The sequence below is a fragment of the Cavia porcellus genome, unplaced genomic scaffold, assembly GCF_034190915.1.
Source record: "Cavia porcellus strain 051 isolate PalLab524CR breed Dunkin Hartley unplaced genomic scaffold, mCavPor4.1 scaffold_1, whole genome shotgun sequence".
Taxonomy (NCBI): domain Eukaryota; kingdom Metazoa; phylum Chordata; class Mammalia; order Rodentia; family Caviidae; genus Cavia; species Cavia porcellus.
In genome coordinates, this window is record NW_026947484.1 from 88233225 (window position 1) to 88257547 (window position 24323).

Sequence of the window (24323 nt, forward strand, 5' to 3'; positions counted from 1 at the left end):
CAAAGGGTGTTGGGGAAGCAACATCATCTGGAGGATAATGACAATTAATACCAGGGAAGTTGGCTGATGTGGTTTGCCGAGAGGATGGGAATTTCCATAACCACTGAAAGGGAACAATAATATGTTGCAACTTACATCCAAAAAGCTGAATAGCATGTATCGCATCTACCTATGTGCAATCAGTCCTACCACGGCATTATAAAAGGGTATAATAGTTTTGTATAGAGTATGTGGCATATGTAGCCATTGTAGAGGGCTGGGAGACTGTCACAGGACCCCTTAATTAAACACATTAAGAGAGGCCCATTATAGAGTGCTGAACATTAAAGAGAGACAGATTAACTTTGTCTAAGGCAGTTTCAGCCTGTAACACAAGTGTTCTTGGAGAGGTAGGGGCTGGGACCCCCTTCAGAATGTCAAAGAGGTGCTCAATCATGTTATTAACTTAAGAGCTAGGTGGAGCCAACTAGTTCTACCAAGTAGAAGCTGACAGTCAGTTATGGTTGCAAAATGATAAAATGGATCTGAACAGTTTGGGGCACAATATGTTTTTATGGGATAAGGTGACCAAAATAATAAAAAAAGGTGCCACAGTTTGCACCTTTTGGGGGGCACCATTAGGCCTGCATTACAAAGGGCATTATCTAACTGAATACTTGGTGCAAAGTGGATGTGGATTTTTGTGCTAGAAGACACCATTCATGTAATGGATAAAAAAGGCAGATGAATGAGCCTGACAGACTAACAAAAGGACTGCAGCCACAAACTTTTACACAGGATCAGACTATTTGCCATTCCTTGTGGCAGACAACACCACTGGAAGCAGCACATAGAGGCCTGATGACTAATAGAATAAATTAAAGGCAAAATGTTTTTATCTTGAAGACAGAGAGGGATAGTAAAAAAACACTCTTTTAAAATCAATCACCATGAGGGAAAAATGCACAGGGATAACTATGGCATTGGGTAATACTGGTTAAAGTGCTCCCATGGTATTATTAACTGCCAGCAAATTCTGTAGTAATCTCCACTTTCGTGACTTCTTTTTTTATTACACAAATTGGGGTATTCCATAGGGTATTGGTGGATTCTAGGTGCACCACTATTATCCATTCACTAACCAATAAATGAGCAGCACTAAGCTTCTCCTGAGTGAGGGGCCACTGATCACCCGAAACAGGGTCATCAGCTGTCCATGGAATCAGATAAGAGATCAAGGTCCCTCATGAAAATATGAGGATGGGTATTCTATGCTAAAATAGTTCTTTCTAGGATCTACTGGAAGGAGTATTCTCCTTTCCTGATTGTATTTACCAAGACCCTGAGTAGGAAGAAAGCCTTGTTGTAACATCTGATGAGTCAACAAGGAGTCTGGAATCACCAAGAATGTCCCTGTAACTGTAATATGTCACGACCCCAAAGACTGGTACATAAGGGAGAACGTAAGGTGACAAATATCCAGAAAGGCTTTCTGTATCCATCCAGGTTAGCAACTCAGCACTTCTACTATGGTAATAAACACTGCCCAGCTCCTAGGGATCTGTAGTTGCTACATCCAGCGGCCACGCCGTTAAGCCAATGGTGTTAGGCCATAATTGAAATATCTGTGTCTAAAAGTCTTTTTAAATGTTTTTCCTTCAATAATTCATTCCATCTTGGGACAATCTTGTTTAATCTGTTGAAACCAATACATATTACAGGACCCAAAACCCTTGGGTTTCCTTTCCTTATTTATAGATTTTCCCATTTTTGTCAAAGGATGAATAACAACAGCAGAGAGTCTGGCATGACTTGAACAGTGTTTCAAATAGTTTGAACCGTAACATTCACTTCCCCTGTATCATTAGTGTCAGTGACACCAAGTAACCCCTGGAGTCCTTCTAAAGTGAAACTGCTGAAGCTTAGCAGGAGACCCACTGTTCCATGAGGCAAAGGTCCACAGACTTCAGTAGCAATAACTTGCAATTCCATTTTGGGAGTCCCTATGAATCTGGAGGGACTTAAGTCTAAGCTTCTGCTGTCTTTTGTCATTTGCCAGAAATCAGAAACATGGTTAGTATTGGAGGGTAGGGCTGGGGAAGAATTAGGGAAAGTACAGCCACTAGTTGGTGGGGAAAAGGGCAGGCCCCACTGGACTTTTCCTGAAATGGGTCAACCTTCCACATTAGTTTCAGATCTGCACTCATCTGCTCAATTATACCCTCATTTACACCCTGTACAAACACTAAGTTTTGTTAGAGAAACAGATAATAGTTGTGCTGTCCTCTACCTCTGCAGCTCAAACAAGACTGTCCCCTCACCCTTTTCTAGGCTGAGGATGAATCACCCTGCTGTCAATGCACAAATTTGAATTAACTCAACCAGTGTAGCCTGTTTTTTTGTGGGCTCTTAAAGCCTCCTTACACCATTTATCTGCATTTTCAAAGGCCAACTGTTGAACTATTAGCTTGCTACACTCGGTATCACTTATAATCTTCCCACTAGCCTGCAACAAGCATGCCACAAAATCTTGAAAAGGTTCACCAGGACCCTGACAAATGAAAGTCAAACCAAGGGATGTCTTATCCTTTGAAAGAAGCTCCCTCCAAGCCCTTGCAGCAGCTATTTTAATCTGCTCATACACTTGCAATTCAAAAGTAGTTGATTATTTGTGGCAGCAAAGGCACTCTCCAATTAACATTCTTTTGTAATAGCTATGTTGTGAGCAGCATTATGAGCAGCCTGATCCAGTCACAATTCAAAATTTTTTCTTTCCATAATAAATAATTCCCTAGACTTAAACACGATTTAGCTATTCCTGTCCAGTAATTTGAGGCCATAATCTCTGGTCCTAGGAGCTCTATTAAATATAGTGTAAAAGAGGCAGTGGAAACATACGTAGTGGCAGCTTGTTTTAATTCATTTTGGGTCTTAAAGGGTACAGTTTCATGAAGACATATAATTTATTCTAGGTTACTGGGAGATTAAAGTTCAGTTACAGGCTGGATATGTTGAAAACCCTCCATGCACTTGCCTGCTTGTCTGGCTTCTCAATGCCAATTGCAAAGGGCAAGGAGAAAATTGTTTCCCTCTCTGATAGGACAAACTTTCACCCAACTGTGCAGCAAAACTTCTCTGAGCTAAAAAAGGTGGAAATGTCCACTTGTGGTTCAGCTAAATTCATCTGGTGTTGTAAGACAGAATTCACTACAAAACCCTCCTCCAGTGAGGAAGGATCATTTTGTCCCCCACAACTCTTTCCCTGTCTAACTGAACAAAGACAGAGAGTGTAAGCTCTATTGGAGGGAAGGGGCACTGTTTTGACACCATTATTCCAATTGGGACTTGGTTTTAAAGTAGTGCCTCCAGCCAAATCCTTTGTGGTTGTCTCAACAAGCATAAGACCATTAAAATACTTCATAATGTAAATCCACAAAAATAAAGTTAATACAGGAATGAAGAATACAACAGTTTCACATACATTTGTGGTTCTTGAGAATTTGTGGGGTCTGCCCCATGTTTCACACACCTGATAAACTCACTATTTCTCTTTCGCTTTTGTTTCTCATAAGCCTGTTTTTCTCTTCTCTTGCTCCAAGTATTACAACTGATATCAATATCAGTACACCTCTGTGATTAATACTGATGCTATCAATGCAATCACTTTTCTACCTTTTGAGTGCAAAAAAGAGAAGTTTCCCCTTACTTAGTATTTTTTCTTAACCCTGGTTCCACGATCAGGACCCACTATGCCATATCCTATATAGCTCTCCAAGTCCCCAGGGTGGGGTAGGGAGGACATCCAGATGAGGAAGAAATAAAGATAAGAGAAAGCTGAGGTCAGGTGGAGCCCTCCCCAAGATGGGAGGAAAGGAACTGCTCAACCAACATTGTGCATTTATTTATTCATTCAGAAAGTTGATGACAGATGAAACCTCTTTGCCTAATAACTAGCCTGCATCTCACATCCCATATTCTTGGGGCTGGAATACCCACTCACCTAGGAGGCTCCACGTCCTCAGGGTGTTCCTTGGGCACTCTATGCTCTTGACTTAATCAGTAGCTCAGTGGCTCCCAACATACTAACAGTGTAATGGACTGTATCTGTGTGTTCTATTCCATCCCACTGGTCTATGTCTATTTTTGTGTCAATTCCATGCAGTTTTTTTTAAAACTCACTAAAATGTCAAACACTTAATTGTGATCTTTCCTACTTTGTTCTTGTTGTTCAGATTGCTTTTGCCATTCTGTGTCTCTTCTGGTTTCAAATACATTTGCAATCGTTTTTCTAGTCCTGGAGAGAATGCTGTTAAAAAAGGGGGGGGGGGGCTGGGGATTTAGTTCAGCGGCATAAGTGTCTGCCTTGCAAGCAAGCGGTCATGAATTTGATCCCTGGTACCGATTAAAAAAAAAGAATGCTGTTCATATTCTGATTAGAATTCCAATAAATCTATACATTATTTTTTGTAATATGGCCATTTGACAACACTGGTTCTCCCCATCCAGGGACAGATGATGTCTATTTTCTAATATCCTCTTCAATCTCTTTCTTCAGAGTACTACAGTTTTCATTATAAAATCTTTTATCCTGTGATTATGCCGATTGGCAGGAACTTAACTGTTTGTGCTATCATGAGCAAAACTATTATAATGATTTCTTTTTCAGTATGTTCCTTTTGTGTTAATTTCATGTTCTACCACTTGGCTGAATTTATTTATTAGCTCTTAAGAGTCTGCTTCACTGTTTCTTTTCATATTCATATGCTTTTTCTTTCTCTTGCCCAATTGTTCCAGTTCCAGTTTTGCAAGTTATACTGAAGAGAAGCACTAAGAGTGGACAAGCTTGTCTTGTTCCTGATTTTAGAGGGAAACTTTTCATTTTTTTTCCACTTAGTATGATGTTGTCTGTTGGTTTGTTACAAATGGCTTTATTAGTTTGAGGTGAAGTCCTACATTTATTTCCATCAGTTTTTGTCATGAATAGTGTTGGATTTTATGAAAGGCTTTTTCAACATCTAATGAGTTACTGTGTAATTTTTAGCTTTTTTTCTACTTATATGTCACATTACATTTATTGATACATGTATGTTGTACTTTCCTTGCATCCCTGGGATGAAGTCAACTTGGTCATGATGTATGAACTTTTCAATGGTTTGTTATTTTCTGTTCACAAGTAACTTACTGAGGATTTTTATACATCTATGTTTATTTAAGGATACTGGCTTGTAGTTTTCTGTTTAGTTGAGTCCTTGTCCATTTTTGGTATCAGGGTACTGCTGCTCTCAAACAATGACTTCGGTAATGATCTGTCTCTTTCAACCCCATGTAAAACTGAGTAGTTTTGACATTAGCTCCTCTCTGAAGTTCTGGAAAAATTCAGTGATAAATCCATAAAATACTAGTCTTTCTTAGTTGTGTTTTTACTACTTCCTCAATTTCACTGAATGTTTTTGGTCTATTCAAAATATTAATATCTTCTTAGTTCAATTCTGGTAAGTCATATATGTCTAATAATTTATCCATTTCTTCTAAATTCTTCAATTTACTGGACACAAATCTTCAAAACAGTTTCTTATAATCCTCTGGATTACAATGGCATTCACTGAGATTTTGCTTTTTTTGTTTCTAATTACATTGATATGGCTTTCCTTTGGTAAATTGGGTTTATTAATCACGTTTATTCTTTCACACAACCAACTCTCTGATCCTTTTTATTGTTTTTTAAGTCTCAATTTCACTGAGTCCTCCCCTTATAACTTATTTTCTTTTGGAAGTTTGAATTTGGATTGGTTTTTTTTTTCTAGGACTTTCAGATGCATCACCTAGTTACTAATCCGTAATACTCTATTTTTCTAACGAAGGTACCAAATTATAAACTTGCCTCTTAGAAATGCTTCTATTGAATCCTATAAGTTTTGATATGTTGTACTGTCATTGTTATTTGATTCTAGGAAAATTTAAATTTCTACCTGACTTCTCTAACACATTGATTATTTAGTAATGTATTGTTTAATCTTCATGTATTTGTGTTTTTTTTGATTTTTCTTGTAGCTGTTATCAATGTTGATTTCTAGTTTCATACTCCTATGATCTTACAGACTCTGAGATTATTTCAGTTTTTTGTTGTTATTTAAACATGATTTATGGCCTAAGATATCATCTATTTTGGATAGAGCTCCATAAGCTGTTAAGAAAACATTTGCCTTTTAAAAAACATTTAAAACTGAACAATAATAAACAGTTGCAGCAGCCCTGTCTCTTTTTTTCCAATTATGCTCTTTTTAAAAAATTATTTATTTTTAGTACATGTTTGCAATGCATGCAGTTTACAAGCACCTTGGGTATGGATATAAGTACATAGTATAGCTTGTTCCTCTCTCTTTTTTAAGCTCCTTATTCTACTCTCCCCTTGCTGCATCCCCCACTGGTTATCCCTATCTCCTTTTTCATACTTGTTTATTTGTCTTAGATGATGTCATAGTGTATACTGTGTACAGTAACTGTGGTCATTAGGTTCCTGCACATGGAATATCTTTAATCTTATCTCTCTATCCCCTATTCATTACCTCTTGCCCTTGTTCCCTGAGATCACTGTTTTGCCCTTGTTCCCTGAGATCACTTTCCTATTGCAACAGATCAATCCTTTTGTCATTTTCTATTCATTCTACATCATTTTCTTTGTTTGTACTATGCTTCATTCAAATGAGAGGTGCTATACAGTATTAAAGTTTGTGTGCCTGACTTATTTTACTCAACATTATAATTTCCAAATGTATCCATTTTCCTACAAATGTGACAGATTGGTCATTCAATATAGCTGAGTACTGTTCCATTATATATATAAATACATATAAAAAGTTACAAATATATAAATACACATACATTCAATATATGCATATAAATATATATTTATTTTTATATATTGGATTTTCTTTATCCAATAATCTGTTAATGGGTATACAAGCTGCTTCCAGGATTTAGCTATTACAAATTGTGTTGCTGTAAACATTGGTATGCAAGTGTCACTGTTGTATGATGACTTAAGTTCTTTCAGGAGGTTATCTTGTATATTCCACATGGGTCATATGGGATTTCCATTCATTAAGAATCTCCACAGTGGCTGGGTATGGTGGTGCATGCCTTTAATTCCAGCACTTTGGAGGCTGAGGCAGAAAGATCACCTTGAGTTTGAGATCAGCCTGGGCTACATTGTGAGTCCAGGCCAGTCTGAACTACAGAGTGAGACCCTGTCTAAAAAAACAAAACAAGAAAACTCTATAGTGATTTCCATAATGATTGTACTGGTTTACATTCCTCTACATGTCTATCTTACCTCATGATTTATATGAAGACTCTTTCTACCAAGGTAAAGCAAAATTGAGATTTAAGCAATTATGAATATACTAATCCAGAAAGATCAAATAAATTGAATAGCTCAGGGTATAACAAACAAGCAAAAACAATACTACTACAATTGCAACTTGTTTTGCCCTAAGTAGAAGGATTACTCAGATAGTTTGGTAAACTCTTGCTACACAGCAGTTGAGTAGACCTATTATGTAATACTTACATATTACTATAATACAAAATAAGAAGTGAAGACAATTTCCCTGGCACCCTCTACAAATAAACAACCTGCATGCTGGGTACTCTAATACTGGAATACAGAAATGCTGAGTAGTCTAATACTAAAAATAGCATAAGGAGGCTTTTGAGTCTTGGCTTTTGAGATAAGAAATACCGGTTTAAATTCAGACTATGATTTAGTAGTTGTGTGACCACAATGGAAGTCTAACTTGATAATGTTACTTATTCTGCATTTTAAAATTGCATAGTACTACAGGGCCTCGTAATCAATGTACAATTGTTATGTCAGTATCCTGTGCAGAATAACAGGAATTCTAGAAATTTGATATTCTTTTTTTTTTTTTTTTTTTTTGGTCTTTTTCGCTTTTATTGGTACCAAGGATCGAACTCACGACTGTCTGCTTGCAAGGCAGGCGCTTATGCCACTGAGCTAAATCCCCAGCCCCAGAAATTCGATATTCTGCTTGAACATGTTGAACATGCTCTGAACTCTTGAACGTGCAGATCATGAATCAAACTTTGACAGATCAAAACATAACTTATAATATCCATAATTTGGTTTTGTTTTGTTGATAAAGGAATTTTTTTAGCAAAAAACGAATCTTGCACTATTTAAGTTTTCAGCTTACATAAGTAGTGAAGCTAACAAGTCATTATGCAATGCTGTAACTGTTATAACTCATTTATCTACAATACAAGTCTTTCAATGTTAAAGAATTTTGACTGTTATAAACATTTCAAGGCAGATTTTCCACTAAAAATGTAAGTCTATGTAACCAAACAAAAATTGAAAATATAATAAAAAATTTAAAAGGAGGGTAATTCCACCAATTGTTTCATATTTATCATTATAAGTCCATGATTTTATTTTACATAGTTGAATTGACAATGTAAACTTTTTGTCTTTTCTACTGATTATTTTTTCATGCTCACAGTTGTCACAGATATTGTTTTAAATAGATTATTATCTGTCACAAATCTGAAGTAACACAGCTGATATAGTTTTTGTTAACCACATTGCTTCACATTTTCCTTTTTACAAATAATACTTCAGTAAACTTTATGTGGGTAAAGTTTTGTATAAAAAAATTTTAAATGAAGAATTTCTAAGTCAAAACAATAAGCAGAAGCAAAGACATGTAAGTTACATAAATAAGCCTCTCATTATATACTGTTGGAGACCAGGCAGGGAAAAGGCTAAGCTGCTGACCACGGTGCTTTGAAGACAGGATGACACCACAGCTGAGGGAAGACTCTCATTTTCTTTCCAGAGGGATCAATTGCCAACCTTAGAGACAAGATAATTCTCCTAATTTAACAAGATATACTGCCTACAAAATGTCTTTGTTCTGATTTCTCAAGGCCCTGCATCTTTCCTGCCTTTAGCTCAGTTTTTTCCTTTACTTTTCCTCATGCCAACCTTCCCTCTCCCCCTGAACTTGTTTGAAATCCAACAAATACAGGCTATCCAGAGATGTCTTTGTCTTAACTCCAAGAAAATTATAACTTTCTAGGACCCCAAAAAACATACTACTTGTCTCTTTTACTTAGACTTTCTTTGTACACTTATCTTAGGAGATAAGCAGTCTGGTCAAACTTCCAATAATACACTGCTAACTATTTTTGAAGTATGTAGCAATCCTGATTCCCAGTCACACTGGTTTGAAGCCATATAATGTTTTCACTCATTAACTGGAATGGTTTTAATCTGGGTTGTTTTATTTTATTGTCTGTGATACTACAAATAGCTATTTTGAAGAAAATAAGACAGCGTAATAGCTAGTGCTGAATTAATATCATCCTGTTTTGAAGCCCCATCAAGTTGTTGTTCGTCTGTTTCCATTGGTTTTAACATGTTGTATCTTATTATATTTTAATGTATGCAACAGTATAAGCAAAATTTTTTATAGGCAAAGAGATAAATAGAAACCGATGTTCGGTTTCTGTTAGCTGGTTCTAAATACCCTGCAATACTTTCATTCTCTTGAATGGTTTCACACTGTCTTGATAAGTTTGATGCCACAGTATACGGAGTTAGACTCAAATATTTCAAGGAAAGAGACACTATGGTAACTACTATTAATGTCAGGCTATCTGGTGGTGAAACACAATGATGCTTAAATTGTTTGGTTCTGACCTGTGTTGTTCTATTGATATGTTCTTTTTTATCTCCCCCACTTTTTTCTTTTTTTAAAAATTAATTTACTTCTTAGTATCTTTTAATTAAGGGAAAACTAAATTAAAAATAATGGGATGTATTAACTTTTTTGTTTTCCTATTAACCTGATTTGAACCCCTGTATTGTTCTCCACATCTTGTTCTGACTGATTTTATTATATTCTGTTTTGTTTAACAGTATCAAATTTGAGAGTATAGGCAACCACTTTGAAGGCAACCAGACATTCTATGATGCCCATTATGGTTTGACTATTATTTTCTTTGGAAGTCCAGTAAGGTCTCCAATGTGGGTTTTATTGGTCTTGTTATGTACTGTTTTGTCCAATTCTTTCACATCAGCTGATAGAGGCAACTCTTTTTAGGATAACAAGAGGCACAATGGTAACCATTATTGATCACCTAGTAATCTCTTTTTGCATTATATACTATGTCCATCCTCCTGTTCTGACTCTGTTTTGCTTTGTCACATTGGGTTTTTTTTGTTGTTGTTGTTCTGTTTTGTTTTGTTCTGTTTCTTGTTTTATGTTTTTTTTCCTCTTCAAAGAAAAAGTTATAAAAACTGTAGGAGTAATGGAACTCAAAATGTGTGATTGTTAGCATAAAAAAGAGAGGAAAGAAAGTGATCTAAAGGATATAACTGCAAGTATAATTAAGTGTGTAGGATAGAAAACCGTATTACTGAGTATTTGTTGGATCATTGAACAGAACTATCTGCAATCTCATTGTATTAATGTCTACTTTGTATGCTTTAATTCTGTAACCTGGACAACTGTTTCTGAGATGACAACATGTAATCTATTAGCTAGTGAATTCTTACTGTATATTTTTGCTCTTGAAATTCTGTATTACTTGTAGCCTTTTACTGTTTTGTTTTTCTCTTTAAATAAAAGAAAAAGAAAATGGCTAAATTAATTTATTATTCGTATTATTTTTAGGGTATTTCCTTCTCTTTAAAATATACCAGTCTTATGAACCTAATTGTTGTTTTTAAACTATCTCCAAAAGAAAGCTATTCTTCCTTGAAAGTGCTGATTACTTTGTTTTGATGACTGACAACTCCAAGAAATGAAAGTTTTTAATGTGTGCTTTGTAAATAACTGAATTTACATATGCATTCATATGCCAGATGTTATCCAAACCAGAGACTAATAAGAAGAACCTTGGCTAGAACACTCATTCATGAAATCCAGTCATTGAGAAGCGACCACTACCAACAGACCTGGCAGCTGCAGTAGAAGTACTGTACTATTCTATAAGCTCCTATCAGCATGTACCCAGGACATGGCTACTGACGATGTCCTTCTAGGAAATTTTGAATTGTACTTCTTCAGGTAAAAAACACGTTAGGGGAAAGGAAACAATGATACATCACTGTCTTCCTTACCTATAAGGAATGCAAATCTCTCTAGGCAATGTAATGTTCCCTGACAGGGAATATATTTGTAATTTCAAGAACTAGATTTTTAAGTGACTATTCAGCAATCCATTTTTAAAATGAGACTAGTCCTACCTCTCATCAGAAAATGATCCTCAAGGTGAGTTCTCATTGGAGGAAATCTATTTTTTTTTTTTTTATATCGAGGATCGAACTCACAATCTCATGCTTGCCAGGCAGGTGCTTATGCCATTGATCTAAATCCCTGGCCTGAGGAAATCTATTTTATAAGGTATCATGTAACAGAGCTTACAGTGGTACCTAGAAATGAGATTTTACAATGTGTGAAGTAATCCCCAGACAGCCTGTTGTCAGATGAATATGCAAAGAATCACCTTCATTATCAGAATGACATATCCAACCCTGATTTTAAACATCAACTTTAAAACGGCTCATTTTGAGTCAGACTAGGATTTCAAACAAACATTCCCTTCTATAGAGCATGAAAAATAAAATGATCCTAGCACACATTCTTTGTTACTTTATTCATCATTATTCAGAAAGATGTTAACTCTACTGAGTTTAAAAAGGAGTTAAGGAAGGAGCTGAGAAAGGCAAGCCCCAAACATAATCTCCCAATCTGCACCCAATGAACACTGCTTCCAAATCACATTGCGAAGAGCAGCTGTATGCCAGATGATAGTCTCCCTTAAATCAGTCTGTAAGAATAAATTCCGAAATACCATGGAGAAATAAAGATTTCACACAAAACACCTTAAAAAAAAAACAGATTAACTAATGGTTTAGACTTTTGGGTAGCAATTCCTACTATCATTAAGTAAATATATAACAACAAACTAACCAGCTAATCATACGTTTATTATTTGTTACTCTTTTATTGAAATATGATAGCATGTTCTACTTGAGATTACTCTGGAGATAAAAAAAAGTCACTAATTAAACATGTTAAATTCTCTTTCTTCTTGCATACTATTACACAAAATTATTTTTAGGATTTGATTTTTACCTTTAGCAAAGCGGCAACAGCTTCCTGGGTGGCACTGCGAACATCTTCACCATTCACCATTAATATCTGGTCTCCCTGCATCAGTCTTCCATCAGCATCTGCAATTCCTCCTTTAACAATATCTGACACAAATACTCCAGTATCGTTCCTACAAACAGTTTCAGTTTTGAATATTATTTTTCCTAAACTGTAATGCAATCAATGCCTATTCTATCACTTTTTATAATGGAAATTTATAATGGATTTTTTAGTTTATTATTATGAATGCTAAGCAAAATTACTGGAATAGAGTTTGTAACAAATATCTTTTATAGTATTTCACAGATTGAAAAGATTTTCATAAGAATTTATGCATTTCTCAATTATATACTGTGAATAAAAGTGAGTACAACTATTCTTTCATGGGTCAGGTAGCTAGTAAATGGTAAAGATGGGACTTAATAATTAGTCCTTGAGTATTAAATCTATTTTTCTTTCTTTAGAATAAAGACACCTTTAATGTTTAGTCATCTATGGTTACTTACATATGTTTCTATTACCAATGATTTCACAATGCATTTGTCTCTCATAAACAGATCATTTTTTGCTAGAACATATTTCTTGTCCACTAGATTAAGCATTTTTGCGCTCAGGAATCATATCTTAAAAACATCAAAAGGACCTTCAAAATTCCCCAATATACTGACTTAAAATGTTTTCCATGCTCCATTAGTGAATGATTCAAGCACAGCTACCTGTAAATTTGAGCCACTGATAAAGACTCTGCTCCAGAAGGGCAGAACTATAGAACAGCAAACTTACAGACATTTTATAGCAGAAGTTAAAAATCAATTAGCAGCTTGTAACAATGCCAGTGCTGCTTGTCACATAGTTAAACCATTGTACTCAGCCTTAACTGACACATCAGCTGCAACTTAGAGATAGTCCAACCTGACTCAGTCTGACCACATCCATCTGGACTGCCTATACTGTCTGACATACATATATTCATACTCTACTTTCAAGAACTGTCCAATTGAGATAAACTAGTCAAGGACATGGTTAGTTTCAACCATTCCCTCAGCCCAGCTTCCTCCCTGGTTTCTCCTGCCTTATGATAGACAATTCCTTTTAAGTAAATCTACTTAGTGCTAGCTTGCTTGACAACATATGACAATTCATGTAACCAATCATGTGATAACCTGTCATCAATCCTGTATTTCCTTTTTGCAAAATGTACTTAAATTGAACTCTAAGCTGACTGGTGACTGGCTACTGATTTGAACTCTGATTCAGTTCCCCAGTGTTAAAAATAAAGTTGCCGGGGCTGGAGATTAGCTCAGCGGCATAAGCACCTGCCTTGCAAGCAGGCGGTCGTGAGTTCAATCCCTGGTACTGATAAAAAGGAAAAAGACCCCCCCGCCTCCAAAAAAAAAAATAAAGTTGCCTTCCAGACTCCTCAGTGCAGAGTCTTCCATTTGGTTTAATATTGATTTTTCTACAATAGTTATTTCCAAAAGGTCCTTGAGTTTGTTCCCCCAGGCACACCTTTTACCAACAATGCTCAGTCCTAGGCCTTTTCCTGGCTTCTTCTGCAGCTCAACCGTGAGGGCATCACACATGTCCTCCTCTTTGTATGGAGCCTCATCTCTGTAGAGTGTCAGGCGCACTCTCTGGGGCGTCTGTCTTAGGACATTGATTGCTTCATCATGGGTGGCCTTTCTCAAGTCAATTCCATTTACCTATACGAATATGGGATATGCATAGTGAGGAAACAGATGAGCTCAGTCAAAATAGGAAAAGAGGAAGAAGAAGAGAAGAAAGGAAAAAAGAAGTAAAGAAAGAAATGCACACCCTCCCAGGGCCTTTCTTTATTATTTTTCAAGCTGAAGCAAGCATCTTGTACCTCTAAAATCTGATCTCCAGCCCAGAGTCTTCCATCTTTACATGCTGCTCCTTCTTCATAAACTTCATGGATAATAATGGCACCCTAGGGACCCAAAAACAATATACCCAGGCTTTATCCCGTTCTCACCAAGGAGTAGCAAGAAAATATTAAGCTCAAATGCACCCTACTTTTACTGACAACCATAAGAGGGTCAATATCATAATTCAAAGAAATATATGATAATACAACTTTTGATAAAAGGCAATAAAAACATACTTTCCTAGATAAGTTCAAAGAAAAAATATGCAACATATAAATCATATATATCAATATCATAATATGTATCACCATGCCTAGCTACAAATGAAATAATTTTGTAGTATTTTTAACATTTAGAAAATGTTATCCTCAAATAATTCAGTTTTTTAGATGCCTCTCAATTTAGGTCAAATCTATGGTGGATATTAGTAAATAGGAAATTAAAATATGTCAAGGACTGATAAACTGATAGAAACACTTTATAAACTAAAGATCACAACCCTAAGAAGTTGATGAGTCAGTACTGGCTTAACTGGCTTAATAATCCTAGTAGCCTACTGAATAGGTACTGTATACATTAAAATGAGAAGGAGCTATATATTTCCTCAGACTTTATGTTTAATTTAATAAAACTCTTATAAACCTTCCTGGTCATGGTCCTTAGGGTGGTCTGACGATTGCCCACATGCCGGAGGCACCCGTGCATAGTAACACTCACCAGCAGTGTGTCAGACCCTCCAACAATGCTCAGGCCCAGCCCTGTTCGCCCTTTGGAAATCTCGATTGTTGTTTCACAACCAGGGATAATGGGGCAGGTTGCAGGATCAGAAGCAAAGATTGCTGGTGTTGAAGACCTGCTTGTACCTAAAATAAATTAAAGAAGAACTAAAATGTAAATATGAATTGATTATAAGACATATATTTCAAATTTATACATCACACAGGTTGTATATAAGCAATGGAGTGGGAAAACAAGTCCCAAACTGGGAAACAAAGTGACTGCATATGTGTGTTGTGTTTTAGTTATCAATGTTTAATATCAAAACTAAATCATCACTGTTAATTTAAGCAGTGGATATAAAATTACCTCTTTCATTTTTTTTATACTTTTTTGTATTTTTTAAATTGTTAGAAACAAGGACTGGGTGTAAAGTGAAAACAAAGGGTTGAATGTTAAATTTCACTTGATACTCTATATTTCACTAGAGACAAACACTATGAAATAAACATTTGTAAAACTCACAACTGAGATATGTGACAGGAACTCAGAAGCACATTAGAAGACCACAAAACACATCATTTAATTTGGTTACAGTACCTGCTCTTTTGAGCTTTCTATATTGCTTTTATCTTACCCTGAAGCATTTTTCTTTTCTTATCTAATCAATTCCATATATATGGGCTTTTTCATCTTCACTTAATTTTTTTTTCACCTAATGTTTTATAAATTCTTACATCAAACTCTGGGGCACAGCTCAAACTTGAATATATTATGAAAAAATAAAGAGAATAGTATTCTACATTTTTTATAAAAGTTTATCATATATTTGATTATTATAACAAAGAATAGAAGGCAAATCACATGTTCTGGGAAATCACTTAGTAAAGTAGCATATGCTTTAGACAAGATGTTCTTTTTAGAAAATCAGAAACAGATTACTTTCTTTTCCTGAAAAGGCAGGAACAGGTGTAAGATATTTTCTTTTATGCTAAGTTTTAATTTAGCATTTAATATTTTTATAGACAATGTTATTTAAGGATGAACATAAAGTTGAAAAATGAGAACATTTCCACAAAATGTTTTCACACCTAAGTAAATTATCTATTCTTTCTAAAGATAGAACTACTTTTATCAGAGATCCTCATCAACTGCAGAAAAAGTGAATTTGTTTAGATCACTTTTCAAAAATATCTATGCTGCAGAGCTTGAAATTACTTTGTTGCACATCAGTGTTTCTTTCTACCGTGTAACTAGAGGAATAATTTGTTTTCATTTACTAGACTGGCAGTTTACTGCTACACTCAAGTTTCTTCCCGTGATTCACACATTTCCAAGTGCACCAATGTGGTCTTCTAGTGTACCCTAATCACAGAACTCAGGTCTACAGTGCATGTAGCATGAGAGTTTGTTTAGTGGCAATCAGTCCTGATATCCTATCTATTAAGGTCACTGGATATCCACTCTACCGATAAGAAAAGCAAGCTTTAGAAAAGCTTAGTTTGTCAGTATTAAAAAAGATTCTCCAAAAATAATATTTCTAAGTCATTTGTTTGTTATCTGGGATGACAGGTGGCCTCAGCAAAAGAAAGGGAAAGCAAAGACGCACTGGTTTTAGAGAGGAGAGGTTTAGGCAAAATGGGAGGGTGGGTTTCCTAGGGTACCATGAGTAGTTTATGGTACACAGATCTCCTGCCTCACAGTCCAGGATTCTCTTCAGGAGCCCTTGTCTTTAAACTGTCCATTCTCCAAAGCATTACATGACTAACTCCTTTCAGACAGTGAACTACAGGCAGGCAGCCAGCTCTCAACCAGGGATCTTTGGCTGAGTCTGCCATGTGTAGAGGACTCTCGAGCTCTGCCCTTACTTCTGACAGACTCTGGTTCCACTTCCGGGGAGCCAGACTGTGAGGCCACTGGAGACTGCGAGCTGTTCATTTTTTCTCCACTGGCTGCATCAGTTGCTGAAAGAAAAGTCTGGGAATCTGGAGTCTCAGCATGAATGGTCAGCTTTACTGTTGTTTTTGCTGTCTTCAGCAGGCTAATAAACTGCCAAGGTGTTGGTGTAGAAGGGAAACAAAATTCAAAGACAAATTAGTAGACCTATATAAATATAAGTCACCAGTTTTACTTGAATCTAATTTTAATCTATTATTGAATAAAAAGAAACAGAGGGAAGTGATTTCTTGTCAGGATTTGAATATCAAGAACAAAATGGTTTTAGTATTTCCGTAGTTACTCCAAATGCCTAACGTAGATTAAGGCCATAGCTAATTTCTACCCTAAGTCCTGCTTTGATCAGAGTCTTTCTTGCGTAAGTAGAGGGTTTTCAAAATTTTACATTTCTAATTACTTTCATGTATTTTTCTGGATGACTACAACCTTAGGAAATATATAAGGTATTTCATCTACTTCTTGATTCTAGAGAGAACCTGAAGCATCTTACACAAACACTCAATACAATAGAGACAGAGGAATGCTTGTGTTAAAAGCAAGATAGGAAAGTTATGTAACAAAAAAAAAATCTAGCCAGCTAGAAAGAAAAACATAAATGTACAGATTAAAGGATACAACCTATAAAATTATTAAAACTGAATTAAAAATTGCTTTTAGTTTCCTGCTAGCCAATATGGAAATGTAATTATGATCAGTGGCATGTTTTTTCCCTCACTATAATGGAGAAAAAACAAAAGTATATCTCTGGAAAAAACAAAGTTTTTTTCTGACACATATGACTCCAAGTATGATTATTTTTGAAGCAAAAACTCAGATACAAGAAATGTTCAAAATTAAAATCCATGTAATAGCTCAGTCTAAGGCAAAGTATAACATATATATATATATATATATATATATATATATATGAGAATATTAATAAGAAAAATGCCCTTTGTCATAATATGAAGTGAGCTGCTGTTTATGAGTTTCAAGTTTTTCTGAGCGAAAGTAGAAGCCACATTTATCAAAAATGTCCAGTGAATACCAAAAATATCTATCCAAACAATAGTGAATATCTTAACTTCACTTTTATTGGAAAACAAGATAGGAATTGATGATATTACCAGTAATTTCTTCTTTTCCGTAAGAATAATTCTGGTATAGGTACCTCAGCCCTAATTCCCAATGATTTCCTCCTCATATGCATACACTTCAGCCACATCCAAGCACGAGGTAACAGTACTATTCACTTCATTGTGGAAAAGTACCTTTTCAATGGGATAGCCAACAACAACTTCATCATCTACAGCTAAGATCTGATCTCCAACTTTGAGGCGTCCATCCTAAAAGGAAAGGTAGCTGATTTTGAGTGATATTCAGCAGCAATTCCCTTTTCTGTCACTTCATGACAGTGAGAATGATAAAGCCTCACCTTGGCTGCTACCCCATGCTCTGTTAAACTCTTTACGATGACTCCATTGAGCGTGTCTTCTTCACTGATAGCAATACCCAACCCTCCCTGATCCTAGAGAACGAAAAACAAGAACACAGTACTCAGAAAACCTGGAACATATTAGCTGTATCTAAATGAAGAGGTTTATACCTATAACTTCTATCTATACCCTTCTACCAAAGGGCCACAAAGGCAATTAAAACTCAAAGTTCACTATTAGAATGTCTTCTTAAGCAAACTTTTGGATCTTTCCAAAGAAAAAATTCAAACCGTCAAGTAATTTCAAACAGTCAAGTGATTTCATTCTCCCATATGTCTGACACCTTTAGTAACTGTAGCAAAATATCCAGATAGTAAAAATGTATTCAATAATTCAACTAAAACATTTAGCACTTGCAAATTTAGTCTTGTGTAACTGACTGTCTGAATTAGCCACTCATAAACAACCAAAGTATCCTGCTTCCTCTCTTTCTGGAGCTTAAAAATAACAACCAAGTCTGACTCTTTCATTCTTTTCTGCCACACTTCCTCTTCCACAAGAAAGATGTAATTAGTGGTGCATACTTTGTCCTTTCGGGATGGAACGCCAAGAACTCACTCTCTATAGAAGAGCATTTTTGATTTGCTGCAGAGTGAAAATGTCTGAGCCCAGAAACATGCCCTGGAAATCTGCCAACACTGGAGAACTACACCTACTTGGTCTATTTTTTTCCCATACATTGTTTATCAAAACCATATGCTGAATAATAGTTGTCTTACCTTTCTTCAATGTTTGTTTTAATAAAATTAAAATAGAGTTTTGAGTTTTCATTTTGGCTATAGCTTGTAACATTTTAGTTTTTATTCAGGAAAAATATGCAAAGGGAAAAAAAGAAAAGGGAATCTTGTCATGATTTCTCTGAAACACACACAAGAGCAGAGATTACACTCGGATAGTCGTGGTCACGCACTATGACATCAAGGTAAGTTTTCATTATTATTTTAAAGATGACCAACACTGGTTTTTCTCAGTAAGGCTATTAATGCCTGCTGTGTTGCACATGGTTATTGGGCATCTCCTCCTACTACCTTCTTTAGCCAATCAGTAATCAGTGTGAGACAGAGAAGACTTCACAAGTTTCTTTTTCACTTTCTACCTGGCTGAAAAAAATTTTAAATATGCCACATCTCTAAACCTTAATTTTCTTACCTACACAAAGCAAAACTTTATTTCTAAAAACAAAACAAAACAAAACAAAACAATAATAATAATACCAACACTCCTAAAAGTTCCTTTTTGGTACAGTAAGCAACCATTTGCTGATTTCTTCCCTAATACTCATTACTATCTTACCACTCTGTAGAATCAGCAGATTTTCATTGGAAACCCATCCCCAGCCCCTGCCACTCTTCCCCTTCTGTCTCTCACCTTCATCCTTTCTCAACTCACCCCCAGTCTTTCCTCCACATACTAGTGAGAGGGTAGTAGCAAGAGCAGAAAAGCACTCATTTGCTATTCCCTTCAAGACGCCCAGTGCAATAGCACCGGCTGGGCTTGCAGATTTGATTCTAACAGGATAAAGCAGAAATGATGATATATAATTTCAGAGGTAGCAAAGCCTGCTTCTTGCTCTTTCTCTGGGATCACTTACTGAATGAGGGGTCAGCTATTGTGTCATGAAGACACTCAAGCAGACCTGTGAAAAGAAAATAAGGCCTCTTACCAACAGTAAATTCAAGAAAATCACATTGTAAGTGTTGTCCAGCTCCAGGCAAACCTTTAGGTAAGTGCCCTATCTGGCAGTTTGTCAGCAATTGTATGAAAGATTCTGAGCCAGACCACCCAGCTGACTTGGTCCTATATTCAAGACTCACAGAAACTGTGAGACACTAAGTATCTGTTGTTTTAAACTTGTTAAGTTTTATTGTGATTTGTTATATAATACTGCATAAGTAGCTCCAAATGATTTAAATTCACCCTATAAATCTATTCCCATGGCCATAATCCCTAGATGAAGAATAAGTAAGTGATCTAGACTCACTTAATTAGGTTGAATTTGGGACTTTTTTCAGAATGCTGGAACTATGTCCCCCCAACAATATTAAAAAGAGGCCGCACACAGACTTAACTGTGCTTGCCAGCCATTCAAGAACCACAGGAAGACTAGCCTTAGGGTAATGCTGACACTGTGCATGGCTGTACAGAGAAGGAAAGAACTGATTCTTTAAGACCCCACCGATCCCAGAATCATCTACTCCTGAAGACTGCAGGCTAGTTACTTGAGAACACAGAATTCTCTTCTTTGATGAAGCCTGATGAATTAGTATTTGACTAATTCTGAAATTGTTTGTAATTTGCAACAGCAGGAGTCCTAAAAGGAACAATAAGCTACAAAGCTGCATGCCCTAAATCCACTTAGTATATTAGGAAAGTAAGTATGTGCATACATATCTGTAAATTTTTGGTATCAGAAAATACCAATATAAGAATGGACATAAGGAAATCATATAAGAATGGATATAAGAGCTTTAAAAGTACGATTTCTTATCTAACGCCTCAACTGTTCACATTACTTCAGAGTATATACAGTTGTCAGCAAGAAAAGACCTGAAAAATACTGCTCTTCAGCATTAATTAAAATACTATTATAGGCAGGATGCTTACAGAGGGAGGAAGAGTTGCATAATTAAGCAGTTAGAATGAGTAAATGAGAATTAGAACTGGGATTAACCGAAACGAACTGTTATTTTTCCAGAGGACCTTTTGAATGTTGAAGATATTCTAAAATTCAGCAGCAAAAAAACTGTTCACTGTATTTACAGGTTTTCAGCATATACAATTGCACGACTATTACACAAATCTCTAAAAGGTAAAGAAGGTTGTATTTGCTTTGTGGCACTCTTCTGGAGTAAATTGTGATCTTTAAAAAATGTTACCAATAAGTTAAGGTAGCATTTCAGTCAGCCACTGAAGGTTTAGATTATATACACTAAAACATTTTCCTTATACTTCTGTTTCCTCATTTTCAAAGAAGAACAAGATTAGAAAGAAAAAGAATCAGTATGTGTGCATGTGAGATGCAAAGAAAACATACCCACAGGGAAGCCACCAGAAAAAGACCTGCTCTTAGGTCACACATGGTTAAGCAACATGCACATGAAGATATTAACAGTATTACATAGGCCAGAACATCAAAAAATATTTAAAAATAAACAGCGGTGATATTTAAACTGGTCTTCATTGTCTGTGGGCTTTAGATAAGCTGAGAGAAAGGACAATTTAAACTGGGTCTGAGTGGGTACAGGGCATGTGCTCTCCTAACAAGACTGCTGGTTTGCAGAGCACGTGTCTGAGAATCAGAGCTGGAACAAGAGTGTGAGGGTGTGTCCACCATTGCTCTCCCACTTGAGGTACACATACTTTGGGAAGTTCCAGATAACGCACACTGTTAAATGAACTGAGGTCCACAGCTGCATCAGGAGCAGAAACACTTGGTTCTACCTGACAGAAAAGAAATCGCGAAAGGCAATTTAGTGTATCTTGTTTGCTTAAGGTCCACCTAATCAGAATTATTTCATATAGTACAATTCAGTATTCACTGCTTTAATATCTTATGGAATTTATGAGAACTGTATTCTTTTAAAGCACTTAGGAGGAGTGATTGGACAGCAATTGTTTGAGCAAAAACAACTAAGCAGTTTGGAAGTCAGCCAGGATTTACCCCATAATGAAATCTAACAGCAGCAGTTACTTAATGGAAATACAGTGAGACACAGAACTCTGGCTTAAGTGCCATTATTAATCTTTCTGTGTTATCTATCAAGTGAATTCAGAAACTAATAAATGCTGAAAACTGTTAAGATACGTCATTTTCTTAAGGATCATATTTAGTAAAATTAATAGGAAAATAAAAGTCTCCTTTATAAATCACCTATATTACATAATAATGTTATTCAGTTCAAAATCAGAGGCAATCACAATCAGAAAGTGATCTATATGTTTACCTTATATACCAATGCTTACGCATCCGTCCAGGAAAGATTGTTTTACTAATAATAACCATGGCTCCTCTAATTGTAAGTTCTCTCTCCATTACGTTTACTCATTCATTTTTACATGGTACCCAGGACACTGCCCTGAGCTACATCCCAGCCCTTTTAATTTATGTAACCATTAAGGTGTACTGTCAACTTTATTGGCTCTGAGATCCATCTATGGGGTTAGTAGAGTATATATCTAGTGTGTTGGGGGTGGTGCATAGATTCAATCTTAAGGTCTATGTCTGGCCCCTTTTGCTTTCCACTCTGGGTCTACTTCCCTGTGTTCTCTCCATTTCCTGGCCACATGAACTAATCAACTTTGCTCCGCCCTGTCCTTCCCCACTGATGTCCCTCACTTGGCATCTTTTTCTTTCCTCTGTGGGTCTGCGCTCTACTCCCTGGTCACAGTGAACAGAGCATTTTGCTCTGCCATGGCCTGGATATGTTCCTGCCTTGGAGCCAGCCAATTCCATAACTCTGTGAGCAGAATTAAACCTCTTTTTAAAATTGTGGCTGTGGGCTATTGTGTCTCAGGTACAGGAAAGGTAACTAACACAATTTTCCTGATTTTCCAGCCTCAGCCTCCCAGAGTATTTGGATTGTAAACACATTTTATCCCTCTTATACATGGATCTGAAGCTTATCAAAATCAAAACTATCATCAATAATCTCTTTCTTTGTTGCCCTGTAACCACTACTCTCTCTCTCTCGCCTTAATTTCATATGTAATTTGCTTTCCCAAAATCTCTTCATTGCTTTCTCAATACTCTGCTAGTTACCCAATCCAGAGAATCTCCTTCATCATCCTCTTACTGGGCCTCTCCGTAGCTTTCAAGAACATGGAACATATTCTTCTTGAAATATGCTCTCCTCTATTGCTGTATTATCTTCCCTGAGTTCTTTTAGGCTTTCTGCTGACTGTCCACACTACATGAGAACATAGAAGCCTTCTTGTTTTTCCTAAATGCTCTCTGTAGGCAACTGCTTCAACCTCCATGACCAATAAGTGAGAAATCTCTACCTACTGGAATTGATCTCTACACTCAAGACCAAATGTCCCAATGTATGCTTCTGCCAGGCATCCCAACAGGCATTTCCTTCTTAAGCTGCCTCCATGGAATGCATACAGTTTTGTAACATTTGCTCCTCTTTCCAGTATTTTCTATTCTTATGTTCAGACACTTGTATACCCTGTTTTATTTCCTTATTTTAGTTGTATTCTCATCCTTCCCTACAGGCAGAATTGACACCTCCTTCCCACTCATGCTGTTGCCTATGCGGACCCTAAAGTCAGCCTACACGCAGTGCTGTGCTTACTCACATGAGTGTCACGTTTACTATGCTATACATTCTTCAACAACAAACTGCTAATTCACTTATCTTTTTATCCCTGTAAATGGTATATAATGGTTAACTGAATTTATAAGGTATATCATCAATCAAATCTTTCCAGTAAAGTAAACATCAGTACTAATACCTCCTTATTTTGAAGACTGTCTGAAGTAGAAGGCATAGGTTCTACTGTGTTTCCGGGACATACAGCCATCTGACTCACTGCATCTTTATTTCTAAAAGCAAAAAGAGCATCAATCCAAAATGTCACAATATTATTTCCATACTCTTACTTACAAGAGTCAAATACTGAAAAAATCCTCTAACTCTAAAGACTCAGAACTACAACAGTTTTATACACACACACACACACACACACACACACACACACACACACACACAAACGTTTTCTTTTTGTTCAAAAGAACTTGAGTTTAAATGTTAACAAAAATATTCAGTAGACCAGTAAAACAAAATTCTCACCTGATGAAAATTATTTTTACTTTAGAAGGGGCACATTTGATAATTGATGAGGCATTCTGATGACTTCTTCCATATAAAATTTGACCATTGATCTGTGAAAATTAAGTATCACTGGTGAAGCCACAAATTTTAACTCTGTTTTTACCATTTTATCTAGCTAGTAAGTTTTTTCCTTAAAATGTTTTATGTATTTTCCTCAGTAGAACATGAGTCTGACTTTTGATGTGAAAAAACAAAAAGCTGATGTGCAAAGCCAACACTAAAATGATGTGCACAACATCAGACATCCAGGAAGTATTGGAAGAAGTACCATTTGGATCAACGATA

The 24323-nt window shown here is 36.1% G+C and overlaps 1 protein-coding gene across 11 annotated transcripts in view; it reads right to left on the minus strand.

The window, feature by feature from the left end:
- Positions 1-24323, minus strand: part of Mpdz (multiple PDZ domain crumbs cell polarity complex component) — a 175064-nt gene that overhangs the window by 25305 nt on the left and 125436 nt on the right. For 10 of the 11 annotated variants that reach the window (XM_063251208.1, XM_063251212.1, XM_063251204.1 and 7 more), the window contains 10 exons: positions 23997-24088; positions 23659-23749; positions 21562-21642; positions 18141-18233; positions 17977-18051; positions 16639-16819; positions 14771-14916; positions 14032-14115; positions 13674-13867; positions 12147-12294 (listed from right to left, as the gene is read on the minus strand). In XM_063251208.1, the coding sequence (XP_063107278.1) occupies positions 12147-12294; positions 13674-13867; positions 14032-14115; positions 14771-14916; positions 16639-16819; positions 17977-18051; positions 18141-18233; positions 21562-21642; positions 23659-23749; positions 23997-24088 (1185 nt within the window). Of the gene's footprint in view, positions 1-6871; positions 7231-12146; positions 12295-13673; positions 13868-14031; positions 14116-14770; positions 14917-16638; positions 16820-17976; positions 18052-18140; positions 18234-21561; positions 21643-23658; positions 23750-23996; positions 24089-24323 lie in introns of those variants that run through there. The other variant, XM_063251233.1, reaches the window with a different exon arrangement.